We start from the raw sequence: 18,008 nt of genomic DNA, 5'->3' as shown, positions 1-18,008 counted from the left end.
GGCAAAGGCTCTGACCAAACCACCCAAGTCTTGGAAGGCAGACACAGGGACTGTGAGAATGAAGACCTTGGGCCCACTGTAGGAGAGGAACTGGTTCGAGACCATCTTAAAAACCTGAAGGTACACAAGTCTGTGGGCCCTGATGAGATCCATCCGCGGGTCCTGAAGGAGCTGGTGAATGAAGTTGCTAAGCCACTGGCCATCATATTTGAGAAATCATGGCAGTCAGGTGAAGTTCCCGACGACTGGAAAAAGGGAAAGATAACCCCCATTTTCAAGAAGGGGAGAATGGATGACCCAGGGAACTACAGAGCAGTCAGTCTCACCTCTATGCCTGGCAAAATCTTGGAGCAGATTCTCCTGGATGGCATGCTGAGGCACATGAAAATCAACAAGGGGCTTGGTGACAGCCAGCATGGCTTCACTAAGGGGAAATCCTGCCTGACCAATTTGGTGGCCTTCTATGATGGGGCTACAGAACTGATGGACAGGAACTGATGGACAGTTGACACCATCTACCTGGACTTGTGCAAAGCATTTGACACTGTCCCACACGACATCCTTGTCTCTAAATTGGAGAGACATCAATTTGATAGGTAGACCTCTCGGTGGATAAAGAACTGGCTGGATGGCTGCACGCAGAGAGTTGTGCTCAATGCTCAATGTCCAGCTGGAGACCAGTAATGAGTGGTGTCCCTCAGGGATCGGTGTTGGGACCGGTCTTGTTCAACATCTTTGTCTCTGACACGGACAGTGGGATTGAGTGCGCCCTCAGGAAGTTTGCTGATGACACCAAGCTGTGTGGTTCAGTTGATAGGCTGGAGGGAAGGAATGCCATCTAGAGGGACCTTGATACACTTGTGAGGTGGGCTGATGCCAACCTCATGAAGTTTAACCATGACAAGTGCGAGGTCCTAAACCTGGGTTGGAGCAATCCCAGGCACAGCTACAGGTTGGGCAGAGAAGAGATTCAGAGCAGCCCTGTGGAGAAGGACTTGGGAGTGTTGGTTGATGAGAAAATGAACATGAGCCGGCTTCAGTGTGCGCTTGCAGCCCAGAAAGCCAAGTGTATCCTGGGCTGCATCAAAAGGAGCGTGACCAGCAGGTCGAAGGTGATCCTGCTCCTCTACTCTGCTCTCGTGAGACCTCACCTGGAGTATTGTGTGCAGTTCTGGTGTCCTCAACATAAAAAGGACATGGAACTGTTGGAACAAGTCCAGAGGAGGGCCACGAGGATGATCAGGGGACTGGAGCACCTCCCGTATGAAGACAGGCTGAGGAAGTTGGGGCTGTTCAGCCTGGAGAAGAGAAGGCTGCGTGGAGACCTCATAGCAGCCTTCCAGTATCTGAAGGGGGCCTATAGGGATGCTGTGGAGGGACTCTTCATTAGAGACTGTAGTGATAGGACAAGGGGTAACGGGTTAAAACTTAAACAGGGGCAGCTTAGATTGGATATAAGGAAGAAGTTCTTTACTGTAAGGGTGGTGAGGCACTGGAAAAGGTTGCCCACGGAAGCTGTGAATGCTCCATCCCTGGTAGTGTTCAAGGCCAGGTTGGACAGAGCCTTGGGTGACATGATTTAGTGTGAGGTGACCCTGCCCACGGCAGGGGGGTTGGAACTAGATGATCTTAAGGTCCTTTCCAACCCTAATGATTCTATGATTCTAAAGCATGGATGAGGCTGTACACAGATGCACAGGGGATAACCAGAATATAGCAGACCTTCAAGCACTGCTCCAAGAGTAGTTTAGGTTCTGGGAGAACCCACTTGGACCAGTGACCTCCTAGAAGTATTTCATAGAAGGAACACAAACTACTATCCTGTTGTACAGTCACTGGATAGAAATTGCAGAACACCCAAACAGAACACCTGAAAGAGAAGTGAATAACTTAAAGGATGTCCAAAGGTTTGAATCTATGCAGTTAGTACTAAATTAAGCAAAAGGCTCATGAGAGAAAGACTTCAGGCAATTTCCTGGACGAGATGAAGCTCGCATTGCTTTTGAAATGAACAAGATAGAGGAATGGAGAAGTGCAGGTGAAAGACAACAGAAAGGGCTGTGAGGGTGAGTATCTCCCTGTGTCTATATTTAGAGGTAATGCCTACCAGGATCATAGCATTTCATTACCAAGAATAGTGGTATCCAGAGGTTCAAGCAGGGGATCCACCTCGAGAAGCTCCCACGTGTCTCAGTCATTCCATCCCAGGAACTTAAACTGAGAAACACTTTGGGGATCTTTTAGTCCCTTTATAACAAAAGGGGATGACCCAGCTACTTAACAGCTACCTTAAAGCCATCATCAGCCTTGAATTTAAATAGGGTGGTGGGTCCTAAGCAGGAATGGCTTCAGTACTAAGGACTACTTTTTCTTGCTCAGAATAGGAACTGTTATAATGGTACTCCTTTCCTCAGGTACAGAAGCAAAGCCACTAGTGACCTCCAGAGCATCCATGTGGTCCTTGTTTGGGAACACCAAAGCCACATCAGCTCCAAAAGATAGGTTTTTGTAACCTACTCTGCCTCTACAATCCGTGATTGAGCTAAGAGATCTCAGAGCACATTGGCATAACAGTGAAATGTGTGGAGATAAAGTAAGAACATTGTTCCCTGTCTTTAGTACTAACAACAGAGAAAGTGGCTGCTTCTGAGAACTGGAATGTGCCCAAGCCCACAGACAGGCAAAGGGACCTGAAAAAGCAGGTTTTTTCTAAAGTAATTTTTGAAACAGGTTCCCTTCTCTTAGTATGGAGGTAAAAAGAATGAAAGTCACAAAAAAACTACTCCCCACTCAAAGAAGAGGCCCTGTAGGGGCAGGAGAATAGACAGAAGACCTTCTTCAGTAAAGTCCATCAAGTCACTCCTAAGAGTGAATCAGCTGCTAAGGCAGCAACAGACCACACTAGGAAGACAACACACAAAAAACTATTTCATCAGGAAATTCAAAGAAACAAACAGGGCATTAGGCACACTGTCCATACAAACTTTCACAGCACGGGAGGGAGAGCAGTCATATGGCTCCCTGAAGACTACGGAAACATTCTCCAACCTTAAGCATTAAGTTCTTTTGGAAAATGTGCATATATGTAGTCAAGAGACAAATGGTTTACAATTCTATGTGTACTGTTCACAGTATTTCAAAGCTCCACCTTTATTTTGCTGCTTTAGGCCAAGTATTTGTATACATAAACAACATATGTATCTTATATGTATATCAAACAGAAGGAAGGCCCTGATGATGAAATCTGTTTAACAACTCCACAGGCTCCAACAGAAACAACTGGTTTGCAGGAAGCAAGTATTTAAGGCTAATCAACATATAAGATTTGTTCTTATTTTGAATAAACACAGAAATGGAAAGCAAGCAGTGGAAGCTGATCTGATATTAAATACTAAATAAAAATAAGCCAGTACAAGTAGCAGAGCAGCTTAGGAAGAAGGAAACAGAATTCATTTTTGCATCTTTGCAGAGATTAAAACACCATCCCATGCAGAATTAATGTAATATCCCACAACCTGCTTCACACCTTTTTTAGGAGGTACCCAGGTATGTTATCATTGGAAGCTGCTGAAACAATGTATTTTATGAGTAACTTTTCCTATTCCATTCACAAATACAAGGAAATGGTTTGCAAAACTTGATGTTCCCTACCGCAGTAATCTTTCTTTCACATTTGTACCAAAGACTTGCTTCTTCCCTAATACCAACAGCAAGAAGTGAACTGAACTTCCACTCATATCCTTCCAAATTATTCCTCCTTTTGGTCTATACACTCTGGTTTGTATTTGGGAGCACAGAGTTGGCTACCTGTGCTTCAGGGGAGTCCTCACTTGCCATTTCATTGGGTAATGCAAGCCACATATTGAAGCCAGTTTCACAATTTTGGACAAGTGCTTATAACCTTGGGAGGAGCTTGATTCCCTACATACTGGGAAACTGAGATATCAAAATGCAGAAGCCTTTCAACTAGTTGTTCTCTAGTTCAGCTCCAGAATTCGTATGCCCCTCTTCCAAGATGTGCTGCAGCTGGGTAGCAGTCTGATGACTGCTTTTGCTTCACAACACGGTGGTGGCATTTAGAACCACCCAGAACAATCAGAGTCCAACTCCCTGCTCCTCACAGGACTACCTAAAACTAAACCATATGCTCCTTGAACTCTGACAGGCCTGGTGCCAGTCACTTCCCTGGGAAGCCTGTTCCAGTAGCTGAGCACGTTCTCTGTGAAGAACTGATGTCACAAATGAGAAAGATTTGGAAACCTGGCTGGTTGGGACCCACTGAAGGGAATGAAAAGCATCAATGGCTGGGCATAAGAGACATACTGCCCTGTAGGAGAGGACATACATATATGTGAGGGAAGGGGAGAACTAGTCCAGGCTGCTAAGAAGGTATACTGAAATTAGTAGAAAGACTACATCGCCAGGGTTTCACAAAAAGCTACTAAGAAAAGAGGTCACATTGAAAGATTTAATGAGAAGCATTGTAGGAGACATCATTACCTATGGTTATATGTTGCTATCTGCAGTGTACACCTGTGAGGACTGTTTCTATTAGGCAGCTTTGAGAGCTCTGGTGTCCAGATGGCTTATACCTTGGCCTATTTTGCCTCATTTTTAGTGCTGCATTAAAAGGATGCTGCCTTAACCTTAACTTCCTGCCTATGGAGGTTAGAATTCTCGTTTGCCTAACTATTCCAAATTCCTTATAACTGGCTTAGCAGCAGCTATCATCCCCTTTCAACACACACACTCTGCACTAGCCTCAATTCTGTGTGTCTTAGATATATTTCAACACTCCAACTTCTTCCTCCAAATCAAACACCACATCTTCAGTTCTCCTCCCTTACATAATTATTAAAAATGAGAATATCGTTGTCACTAACATAATTTCTCTTATCTAGGCTTTCGTCTTGAACAGCAGACTCCTATAACTGGTCATCTGATATTGAGTAACTGCTTTCACATATCTCATTTATCTGTTGATTCCCTACCTTTTCCTTATCTTTCTAGCACCTTTCAAATTAATAACTCATTTTGAATATACCATTTTTCACCCAACACACCTCCACATAGCATTGTTTTCTCATCATCTAATCCATATAACAGGAAGTAAACAGAAGGTAAATAAAACCATTACTTTTCACTCCTTCCTCCTCCAGCTTTTATCTTTTGAAATGGTTATGGAAGGACAACAGTAAATGCCTTTTGTGGAAAACTCAAAGGCAGTTTTCACTGCCTTTCAGAGTACCTGCAGGTCAAAGGCTCCAGAGAAATGGTTGTGTACATCAGGTTCAGGTAACACATCACTGCATCTATAGATACTGCTATAAAAGGCTGCTTAAAATGAACACCTTATTGTTTTCTTAAATATGGATTAAAACCTCTTCTGTTCTTCAAAATATATTTAGTTTACAGAATTTAATTTTGCTGAATAGAAAAATACTACAGAAACATGTACAGTTAAAATATATCTACCAAAAAGGCAGCTTTTCCAACAGAAGACTATTTCAAGGTGCCATGATTTCAGAAGAAAGCTGGTTTACATTATCAGCTTGCCTTCTCAGCATACTAAAGGAAAAGCTTTTTAGGGCAAGAATGTTTCATTCTAACACATTCTTTTATAACACCAACAGAAGTTATTACTACTTAGATTGTTACTAAGTTCTGTTCTTATACTGCATATCATAATTCCAGCAACTGTCTTCTATCTATAGAAAATTAGTAAAATGCAACAATACTGACAGAACCTTACAGAACCTAACATCTAAAACCTTCAGCTCTCTGGATCTGCTCAGGACTATGTAACAAATTTGTGAAGTGCATTATTTTTTTTTAAGAATAAAATTATTTCCAAGTAAGAACTCAGCATATTCAATAATACTGCTTGGCTTTCCAAAATACTATATTTCTTTGTATCTACATACATGAGGTAGGATACAAGCAGTAGAAACACAACCAGCCAACACCTTGCAAGATGTTATTCATCCTCCAAAGAAACTATATGTTAAAACTAATTCCAACTCATCACATGATGACCGAAATACTGATTTGCAGGGGTAGAAATCTGTATTTGAGACTTTCCTTCTTCTTCCATAAATATAATACAATGCTGCTAACTCAAAAGAATATACAATATATACCTTCATTATAAAAATGAAAGTGGTACTAAAACCACATCATGACTGTAGTGAGGCACTGGAAAAAATGTAAGTGTGAAGCGTTACTGCATATACACACTGCATGATACTATGTTTATCCTGCCTATACAAATATAATGGTACCTGGTAAATTCTGTGCAGAGAGGTGACACCTTTTAGGCAGCAGAAATTGATGAACTTTTAAGCAAGTTGTCCTGTATTTCTGTCCCAGTTGGCACCATTCAGGTCTTCACTTTTCTACTCGCAACAAAATGCCAGAAGCTGTACCGTACATAATGAAGCAGGTGTGCAGCAGGTGTCCAACAGGTGTACGCTGGACAAACCTACTGACACAGCAGGGAGACTGCTTATGCCTGTGGAATGTAAGTCACTTCTGTCAGCATTAGGAAATTGCACCTAAATTAGGAAATACCTTTTGTAAAGGCAAACATCCAACAAAGATGCAAAGACTGGAACGGCAACTTAAGCAGAACAGGAACCAAGAATGCATGAAGGCTCTTCCCCTGATGGAGGACTGGACAGAGGTTCTTAGGTGAATTTTATCATTTTGGTCATCATAAAACCATCAGAATAATGGGATGGCCATCTAGAACTCATCTTAATCATGTGTTTGTAGAAATGCTGCCTTGGACAAACATGCTGTTATAGCTGAACATGTTCTTTAAGAAATTCTTTGTAAAATATGTACTGCACCTACCTTGAGGTAAAGATTTATCAATCTGTACAATATATATATTTAAATACAGGCAAGTTTTAAAAGTATCACAAACTCATTTTTCTATGTCCAAGGTATACAGTTTTATGATACACGTATGCTCTCTTCATTACATGACCTATTTACACAGTTGTTAGAAGACTCAAACGTATCAATATACTTGGATATGTACTTGTATTTGCACAGGACAAATGCAGTGAAGAACCCCACAGAACCAAAGGGATGCAAACTTCCAGGATTCAAAACCTACTCTGTGTTTTCACAAAAGCAGACTTTGGTAATCTGTCATAACCTACACTACATGTGCAGAAAATAACATGAAAACTGTACACACACCTCTATGTGAAGTCTGGTGGTGGTTGGGTTTTTTTAGAATATCAGATGACAAGTGCTATGCCAGAATGAAGTATTTAATCTTCAAACCTAAGCCTTTTTTGCGAGTTGCTTACAAATTGATCATATTAATTTTCAGTAGAAATGTCTTTAATATGAATGCTTTTTTATAAATTCTAATGGTTTTGTTCATGTAGATTGAAATGTCAAAACAGCAAATGTCAAAATATTTGAAAAAGGGTTTAATTTTGCTAGAAAACGAAGTCAATTCACAGAGTCAAGTATATCTAATACAGGATTTTAGATTGTCCTAAGTGGAATAGGTGTACTCACACTAGAACTTTCAAGCAATTTCATATTTCCTTCCCATTGGAGTGTATTAGCTAGCCCTAAATATTTATTATCTCTGTCGGTGACAAGTGAAAAATCCCATGCTTCTGGAATCAGAGTGAATTCTTCTTAAACACTAGTATCAAGATTACAATCACTGTTTGCATTCTGCATATGAACTACAGATCACTGAAAGTCTCCTGTTGCACTGCAGCAAGAAAAGGAAATGTAACACAAATGAACATAATTTGCTGCAAAGTACAGCAAGATACTTCGGTAATCTCACAAAAATGTCATACTGGAACTTGTTACAGTGAGCTCAATTTGATCTTTTAATGTAATACAGTACATTTTTATAAACTTAACATTATCATTGCAGAAGAGCATGCTAACTCAGTGTTAGCAATTTATCTTTTATACATAATTATACTCTACTGTAGCTACTGTACGCAGATCTCAGAATGTTAGTACATAAAATATTCATTTTCTTTATATGAGATGAGAATGAACTTAGAAGAGATTTGAATGTAAGAATGAAATATCTGCTGTGCCTATTTCTCAAGAAATAATGAATTACACATTATAACCCAAGAAATCCTCATTTAAATTGTAAAACTACAGTTTAAATTTACATTAGACATTGTGATCAATAATGTGCATTAGTATTCCATGAAGTTTAACCTAACCATGTTTATGCACATAAAGCCTCAAGAGTCTGCAGAAGTTTCAGCATCAATTTTTCATATTTTTTGTATAAAATGGACTTAAAGGTACATCTTCCATAAATGTTTTCAGTGCAATTCTGTCAAAGAGGAAAATATAAAGCTAGCTTTCAATCATTTCATACCATAAAAACCATACCAACAACTTGCATTTGCACTGCTGAAGCATAAGTAAGCCAGTTCTGCTGTACCAACTATTTCAAAGTCAATTCAAATCAACTGTAATTGCCTTTTTAGGCAGCATTTCACCTATACCTACAGGTATAAATGTTGAAAAGCTGAATACTGAAGGGAGTAGGAGGGACGTTGAGGCAGAATAATCTAATATTCATAATACCTTTTTCCATTAGTAAAAAAAAAAGCATAATAAAAAATTATAACTTTCTTTAGTGGTGATCTTATCATTTGGAAATAAGTAAATCCATGTTTTAGTATTGTTTCCTCTAATCTTTATAGGCCACCTTACAACTCTAACTTAATGATGGATTATGTGAAAATGCTCCATTATTGAGATAAAATTTTCTCAAGTTAGAAATTGATTTTTGCACGTATTATCAACTGTAGGGAACCAGAGAGAGAACAGCACCTGAAATTATCATATGTGCTTGGTTAAGCATAGTATAATAACCTATACATTTTGGTTCAAAGACACAGTTTATACACTGTAAAACCGCATACAGGATACTGCTTTAAGTATTTTGTTTCTCTTTGTGTTTTTTTTTTTTTCAGATTATACCTTGAAAATAAAAAATAAAAATCAAAACCCCAACCTCTCTATGGTAGCAGAAAATAAAAATGGAGCTTCATTCAAATCTTGAATACCCTGACTGCAATAATCAGCAGCTGGTTATTCAACAAAAACTTAGCTCTTCATACCAAAAAAAATTGGCTCAAAATCCCAAAACAAAACAAAACGGTACAATAAACTCTCAATAAAAGATTCTCTCAAGTGGCAACCTACCATATACTACTGCTAGATACGAGTTTCCAAAAAAACATTACATCCCATTTTCAGCACATTTTTCATAAACATGCAACTTCACTATAAAATACAAAACACTTGGCTCTCAAGAACAGCTTTATAAAGACACACTGCATCAATAAAATTTTTCTTTGTGATTAACTTTACATTGTAATAAGAACTGTATTTCCACTAATGTTTATATATCAGATTTCATATTATAATGTAGTAATAATTTGCTCTGTGAACATCATGTTCAGAAGGAAATATCTATACACATTAACATACTAGACTATTAAAAACTCAGTTACAGAATTTTATTGATACAGTAGATTAATAAAAACTGATGGGGAAGATAAAATGGGTAGGGTATTCAGTACATTATTTAATAACACACTTTTAAAATTAAAATATTTTAAATCCTTTCTGAATTTTCAATGCCACTAGAAGTCCAGAAAAGTCTGGCATCAATACTGAGGTGTAAAACAAACAACTTCTTTCACAATTTGCATCTCTTGTATTATTCTACCCAACATTGTTCACTGTAAAAGAAAGTAATTTAGCACCTCTGATGATAAGCAGGTGCTTAAAGGTAAACACTAGGTTAAATCCATGAAGGAAACAAAGACCATTTTTTTTAATTCTTCTCAACAAATAGTGGCAAAAGAAAGTGGCACTATTTGTTCAACTGATTTTGTTTTCACAGTTAAATGTCAACAAGAGTACAAATACGAACACTGACAGATATTGCTTGAGATCAATTTTCAACAAACTGTTCTTTTTTATATCAATAGATCCAATAAACAGTGGGGTACTGTCAGTTTAAAGCCGCAGATAAAAGCTATACAAGCACTTTAGAAGTCAGAAACATTAAAAAAAAACTATTTACAGTTTTCTTTAGTTCATATGTCTACAAAGCCAGCGCACATTACACTTCACAAAAATCCACAGTTAATGATATCAACATGTGTGTGGCTAAAGCTTGTGACCTAGGGACTGCAAATGCAGGGGCAGGAAAAGGAAAATAGATTTTTGTCTTTTGTTCAGCAACCCCATTTGTGCACTAACAGCTTCATTCAGTCTCAAGCTTTATAGTAAAAGCATTCTTCAAAGCTTTCACCTGGAAGGCTGATAACTACGTGCTCACTCATCGCCTTTCCCTTTTTGAAGCTCTGCGACGGACCTGTTTGGAGAAAAAGCATTTTAAATGTTTTTAAAGGAAATTATCTGAAAAATTCAGGAATAAATATATTTTATAATGGAAAAATGCTTAAGTCTCACAATAACGTTTGAGTAACTGTATACAGTGTCATTCATTATTCATCAACAGGGACAAGTCCCAGTCAATTACCCGGACATAACTTTGCTTGATGTTCCTGAGCCTGCATCCTTCAAACATTAAAAAAAAGTATTTGGTTTCATTTTTTAGAGTTTTCCTACACTCAGATGCTCCAATCATCAGAAGTGTCCAAAAGTGTGAAGGCATTCATAGTAGCATTTTTAGTATTGCTACTAACATTACTAATGAAATAAATATAAAAATAAACTTATTTTAAAAGATTTGCATATTCTGGTATGAGGAAGAAATCTGTTTAGGATTCTGCTCCAAGATCCCATGCTTCTCTTCTAGCACTACTTATTTTGTGTCTTTTTTTTTTTTTTTTAAATAAAGAAACATTATGATGATCTTGCTGAGAAGAATGGGCAGGAATTACCTGGAAAATAATTACTGTAAGGTTGTACACAACTCAGAAGCTATACAGAACAGAAAACAGAAGATGCTTGACAAAACCTGACATTTGATAAGAAATGCAGCTTCTCTGGGAAGCTACAGTGTGGTGCCACTACACAACAGTGGTGGTTGGCAACCACCTCATTAATTTTAAAGGAGGAACGTTAAGCTCTCAGAACAGGAGAAGTCATTCACTGAACATGAACACACAGAGGACACCACAGACTTTCAAAGAAAATCTCAGGAATTTATTTCTCTTACATTGATTGTGGAAATTTCCTCTTCTTCCGTTACCTCTTCCTGGGGAATGTCGTCACTGACAGGTGAGCTACTCTGAAAAACATCCATCTCTTCACTAGATTCATTCTCTTTACTGGCTGCTTGTTTGGAACGTCCTGCACGGCTACAATCAGAAGAAAAATAACAATCATTTTCATAGCATATGGCTCTGCACATGTATAAACATGTATAAGAGCAAACACTCTACAGAAACAGCAGCTTTATCACTTCATGTTATAAAATAGCTCTTTTATATCCATCTAGTTCATCCACACATGGAATAGAAGAAGTGAAACTAGGAGGCTGGACAACAGCATTTTAAAACTCAGTCTTCCAGGTTAGAGGGTTAGGAGTACAAAGTTGCACAGTTTCTGCCTCCACACAACAGATTTTTCTCTTCAGTGCCAGAATACGGGCCTAAGAAGGTTGACACAACAGGAACCAGTGAGCAGGAGAAGCCAAACAGCCAGAGACAGAATACTTGGTTGGTTTTGCTTTTTCCCCTTCTATTCAATTCCATGAACAGATGTGCTGTACTTCTACAGGAGTTTATACACAAGATTTGGTAACTGCATCAATGTTTTACCGACCTAGAAGAGACTTTATTGCTCTTTATGAAATTAACACTATAATGAGCCTGAATGCAAATCTGCCAAGCCAGCTCATGCTAAGAGCTGGGTATAATCAGAATAGCAATACCTTCATCAGGATAATCAGGAAAAATCAGTCAACAATATCATAAATTGTCTGTTAGTGATGGGAGCTGAACCACAAGCAAAAAGCACTCATTTGCTTAAAATAAGAACTAGTCCCCCTCCCACCTGAAAAAAGAGGCCAACTAGATATATATCCAAAACTACACAGCTGCATCTACATCATAATTTTGGTTGGGTCATTAGCACAGTTCAGAATCAAATCACTGAATAATCCAACTTACTGCAGATGCAGTCTAGCTGCACCCAAACCAGGTAACTTTCTAGATGAAATTAAACCAGAAACTGTTCCAAACTGCAAACAAACACACTTCAGTCCCCAGTGGATGAACACATATCCAGAACAGCTGGCTTCTGACAGCATTAAAGCACACATGTGATGGGAACCACATTAAAATCTATACAAAATAGACTCTCTGAATTGCATATAGTAATTATAGTGTAGTACAGGGGCTTTCAGCGTCAACCAACCAACATGATACCTGCTGAGAAACAATACAAATTAGCCCAACTCAAGCCTTCCAGGACTGGTAGATACAAGAAAATTGAAAATAAAACAGAAGAATTACTCACAAATTCATCTTTTCACAGATTACAAAAATAAGCCAGCTCACATGCACTAACCCATAACCCAGTTGGCTATCAGAAATAGGTTATACGCTATCACCTTAGAGGTGATTTTACCTCACAAGTAAAATCCCAAATTCTTACGACAAACCAAAGGAGCCCAGAAAGATTTAAACATTTGGATTCAATATATATGTATGTATCTCGTGGTACACAGTGCTGCTCAGTCTATCAGCTCCTTTCTCTTAAAACTGCTGTAGATATGCATGTGTAGAAAAGTGAGAAAGGCCTGACTACAGCACACTTTGAAAACTGAGGAATTACTGTGGTTTCACCTTTTTCTTGCAGATGTGGAAAGAGGACAGACAATTTGGGTGGTCTGATCACACAAAATTTTTCTTGGTTTTGTGGTTTTTTTTTTGTTTGTATTTTTTCTAAATGAAATCTAGAATAGACCCGCAATTCACAACTTACTTGGGCTCCTCGTGCCAGGAACAACGTACATACATGTGAACAAGAGCTATGCCTATTACTGATTATGTGTAGTCTTGTTTACTTTGCTTAAAATGGGGTAAAGTAATACACTGATTTCACTGAGAAATTAATCAGAAGCTATTTGAGTATTAGCACATCACCCAACAATAACTTGTGGGCATGTCTTGTCTGCATGGCAGTAGCTGTTTCCAACTCTTGTTTCACTGTACAGGTAGCAGTGACTTCTGCAGTAACCAAGACAGTGTTCAGGACCTGTGTTTCTGGTGACAGAGTAAAGGAGCAGGAGAGGTTTAACCTGGGGTAGGGAAACAGAACACTGTTTTGGGATACTGTGCATGTAAAATGCCAAAACATGCAATGTGGTGTGAAACTAGAGTTTGAATTGAGGGTACAAGCTTGTTCAGGCAAGTATCTTTGTTATGGAAGACTCTCCAGGGACAGGCAAATTGGTACATTAAGGTGCCAGAGGAAGATCAGAATGATGCTAACTAAGCCCAGAAGCTAGAAAAACAGCAGAGTAGTATCAAATGCCATACTGAAGATGTCATAAATAATGCCCTATGGAATTTATCACTGGGGTCTGGAAAAGTATCTTGCAAATCTGTTCCATGAGCTGCAGTTTGATACCTGTGAGCAGGTAAGTCCTGTCAACTTGTACACCTCTGCTTTACGTACATTGCATATACACGTACAGAAAAGGTAGATACACCTGTAACTTCTGACAGCAGGCACAAGAAGATTAAGCTAGCCAGAGTTTACTTTTATTTTATATCTTAATCTGCCTCAGAATTTTCAAGAGCTACTACCCTTCAAAAACTGTAGCACATTTTAATCTTGTGGAAATGATTCAAGTGGATAATAAGGCCACAAATTAGAAAGTAAACATTAATTTACGCATCAAAATAAACTTAATTCTCCACAATACTCTTTAACCACAGTAACAATTTGATTCTTCCTCTCTATCCAAAACAAATGAGAGCACTTTTTGCTCCTTGAAGTCCTAATAAAGCCCTGCCTTTAAGGCCTTCATGTGCCTTATTTTCTCCTAGAAGAGCAAAGTCTGGTATACGCTACCTGCGCACATTAAACTTACTCATAGCCTCTTGCTCTGGTGTAACATGTTCTGGGAGAATCAGCTAGGGAAAGCATTTTAGAAATAGCAATGGAAATTTATTTTCTTATCTGTCAATTAAAGAATTCTGAAATATTTTCAGTAAATGATTGTTTGGGAGCACAGAGGCATAGTTCTAATTTTCTCTAAATACAAATTTAGAAAATGTTCCCCACTTACACTTTTTTTGGCTGTGATGGTGGTGTGTTTGATGACCTTCCTCGTCTTTTCTGTGGCGTAGACTGTGCTGATTCAACTGTACTAGTTTCAGATGGTTCTGCTCTGTTTTGAGGAAGACCCAAATTGCAAAAGTATCAAATTATAACTAATGTCCAAGGATAAAAAAGATGCAGCTTACAAGAAGACAGACTTACCTCTGCTGTGTTCTTTTCGGTGTCCTATTTTGCCTGCCTTTTGGTTTTTGTTCAATGTTTTCAGTTTGCCTTTCTTCCTCTTCCTCCTCCTCGTCTGCTGCAGCTGCTGATGGCTGTTTTTTTTTGCTCCTTTTTGATGACTTTGCTACTGGTTCTTCCTTAGGTGTTCCCCCATTATTTGCTTTGGGAGGGCGTCCTCTTCTCCCTTTCTTTGGTGGACTATTCTGTTCATCCTCACTTTCTATAACATCTTCTTTTAGCCTTTTTTCCTCTTGCCATTGTGTTTCATCAGATTCTGAAACAACTGCAGGTCTCTTCCTTCCCCGTTGACTGCCTCTAAGTTTCTGCTCTTGACCCAGTTTATTCAGGTCATCTATGCTTAGTTTCTCTTCTGCATCTGTGATAGCTGCTTTCTTCCTTCCTCTAGGCTTCTCCATCTCTGACTGAAAAGGTAAGATTATACCTTTAAATTTAAAAATTAAACTGCCATATTAAACTGTCAGGTATGCAAAAGCTACAGAAACTTCACCCTCCAAGAGAAAGAGTTTTCAAGTTACACAACTTCATAACAATCTAAGATTGTCCACCATATCCATTTCAGAAACCTTTGCAGAAATATAAACACAAATATAAAATGCCAGGCAAAAGAGAAAAATTATTTCAAACACTAAAGTGTGTAAGGTCTTCATTTGTATGCTCACCTGTGTCAATCACAAGTTGCCAGAACATCTGTAAGTGCATTTTTATCAATAGGAAAAGATAAAGATACAGAAGATGGGAATTGTCAATTTGTGGCTTTAGCTCTGTTGCTAGCTGCCAGGGTGCTTATGCCTGGCTCCCATGCTGGCAGTGGCAAGACAACAGGCAACCCAAATTTATAATTGTAGAAGGAAGCACAGGAATTTGTGGTAGCTGCCAAAGCATGGCTGTCAGAGCTGCACTAAGACTCAACATTTGTTCTGTGCAGCAAAAACCCCACCCAACCCTTAAAAGAATCACAGAGTATTTGGGTTGGAAGGGACCTCTAAAGATCATCTCATCCCAAACCCCCTGCCACGTGCAGGGACACCTCCCAGTAGACCAGATTGCTCAAAGCTCCGTCCAACTTAGTCTTGACCATTTCCAGGGAAATTTCCAGCCACAACTTCTCTGGGCAACCTGTTTCAGTATTTCACCTCCTTCACTAACAAATTTCTTCCTAATACCTAATCTAAATCTACCCTCTTTCAGTTCAAAACCGTTGCTCTTTGTCCCATTATTACAGGCCCCTGTAAAGTCTTTCTCCACCTTTACTTACAAGACCCCTTCCTTTGTCTGAACAGTGAAGACATCTCCTGTCAGTTCATGACATCAGTGACACAGCTGTTAACCTAGATCAGTGACATCCTTGTTATTCCCTGTTCTATTTGCTTTTGCAGTGATTGTGCACGTGTCATTGCAGCTGCTTTTACCAGGTAAATAGTTGTATCCAAGTTTGTCTTTTCGGGTTTAACAGTGTCCCACCTTGGAACTAACATGTTACACTATGATTTAATCTGGGGAAATATCCAAAACATTGACATCTTTAAAACATGGACTTTCTGCTCCCCAGTTAAAGTTCTGCTTCTCAGTTACTGCTTGCTATAATCTGCTCCCCAGCTCCAAAAAACCCAAATGAGTCCTGAAATCAATAACCTTAAGCAGCTTGATTACATAGTCAAAGTGAAATACAAATATCCTCAAAAGTACCCAAAATACTGAACTGTATTTGCTTTATTCCTCAGCTTTGTCACAGTTAGCAATTCAACCAAATGCTTGTAAACATGAATTGCATGCCAGCAGCTGTTTAGACTCTCAGGCTTTCCAAGGTTTACAGCTGAAGTGACATATCAATATAGGCAGTGGGTTTTTTTGACATGAGACTGCTGATAGTTCTGTTTTGTTGTAAGCCAGTTTGCTTTTCCCACAAGATATCACAGTATAAGAGGGTCATTTGCACTTCAAGGCAAGCAAGGACATTTTCACTAATCAGTACCTTAAGCCCCAAGCGACTTTGAAAAATGGAACAGACATACTGGGAAAACAGACAAATGTCAGAGACAGTAAAAAATAAAACAGCAGTGACATCATAGAATAGTTAGGGTTAGAAAGAAATTTAAGATCATCTAATTGCAACCCCCTGCCATGGGCAGGGACACCTCACACTAAACCATGTCACCCAAGGCTCTGTCCAACCTGGCCATGAACACCGCCAGGGATGGAGCATTCGCAGCTTCCCTCGGCAACCCATTCCAGTGCCTCACCACACTCACAGTAAAGAATTTCTTCCTTATATCCAAATCTAAACTAAATCTAAATAATAAAGGCCCTCAGAAGACAGTGCTGTCAATTTCCAGGGGTAAACTTTTAGACAGCCATTGCAGTTGATGCAGTTAATTATCAAGAGTAATTATTATATAGACTGTAAGCCATAACAGGGTTTGAAAAATAATCAAATCACCAAATTTCTATTTCAAGCTATATTTATGTAATTGAAATCCTGCATACAATGCAGTTTTTAATGTGTTTCAGTTGACAGTGCACTATTAACTTTAAAAACACTTCAGTTTTCATGCGCTGTCCTGCATTTTAGCCACCAGCTGTTTGCATAACTACATAGAAAATATAAAGATGTGGCAGGAAAGAAAAAAGAATGTAGTTATGATTTCAGAACACTGGCAAAATTGGCTTGGCTTAGGCATGTCACAGGCAAAACAATAATAACTTCAATAGAATGCTCATCGAGAGCTCATAGAATCATAGAACCGTTAGGGTTGTAAAGGACCTCAAGATCATCTAGTTCCAACCCCCCTGCCGCGGGCAGGGACACCTTACGCTAAATCATATCACCCAAGGCCTCATCCAACCTGATCTTGAACACTGCCAGGGATGGAGCATTCACAACCTCCCTGGGCAACCCATTCCAGTGCCTCACCACCCTAACAGGAAAGAATTTCCTTCTTATACCCAATCTAAACGTCCCCTGTTTAAGTTTGAACCCGTTACCCCTTGTCCTGTCACTACAGTCTCTAATGAAGAGTCCCTCTCCAGCATCCCTATAGGCCCCCTTCAGATCCTGGAAGGCTGCTATGAGGTCTCCACGCAGCCTTCTCTTCTCCAGGCTGAACAGCACTAACTTTCTCAGCCTGTCTTCATACAGGAGGTGCTCCAGCCTCCTTATCCTCATGGCCCTCCTCTAGGCTTGCTCAAACAGCTTCATGTCGTTATATTGAGGACACCAGAACTAAGACATACTTACTTCATTCTAGAAAATCCAATTTGTGACTTATTATGACTTTTATATTATGACTACTATAATTATGACATTATATCAAGACTATTATAATAAATCTGACCTTGTTTATATTACTACTTTTTCATGTACATCTAAACTACTATAAAATTTACATACTGCCAGCTGTTATTAAGGAACAAAGAACGGAAATTTACTAGTAGTGTGTGAAATCCATATTTTTTTAACTGCTCCTAGAATTACAACA

General features: G+C 38.9%; 1 protein-coding gene across 1 annotated transcript in view; it reads right to left on the bottom strand.

The window, feature by feature from the left end:
* Window positions 1-8,969: 8,969 nt before the first annotated feature.
* Window positions 8,970-18,008, bottom strand: part of PDS5B (PDS5 cohesin associated factor B) — a 109,787-nt gene continuing 100,748 nt past the window's right edge. The window contains exons 32-35 of the mRNA XM_057410421.1: window positions 14,491-14,933; window positions 14,297-14,398; window positions 11,213-11,354; window positions 8,970-10,402 (exon numbers count right to left, since the gene is read on the bottom strand). Coding sequence (XP_057266404.1) covers window positions 10,367-10,402; window positions 11,213-11,354; window positions 14,297-14,398; window positions 14,491-14,933 — 723 coding nt within the window. The 3' untranslated portion in view covers window positions 8,970-10,366. The remainder of the gene's footprint in view (window positions 10,403-11,212; window positions 11,355-14,296; window positions 14,399-14,490; window positions 14,934-18,008) is intronic.

Source organism: Pezoporus wallicus, unplaced genomic scaffold, assembly GCF_028554395.1.
Source record: "Pezoporus wallicus isolate ANWC-B61680 ecotype Strahan unplaced genomic scaffold, APGP_CSIRO_Pwel_v1 contig_1876, whole genome shotgun sequence".
Taxonomy (NCBI): domain Eukaryota; kingdom Metazoa; phylum Chordata; class Aves; order Psittaciformes; family Psittacidae; genus Pezoporus; species Pezoporus wallicus.
The sequence above is the reverse complement of the archived record's forward strand: the minus strand, read 5'-3'. Positions and strand labels throughout refer to the sequence as shown.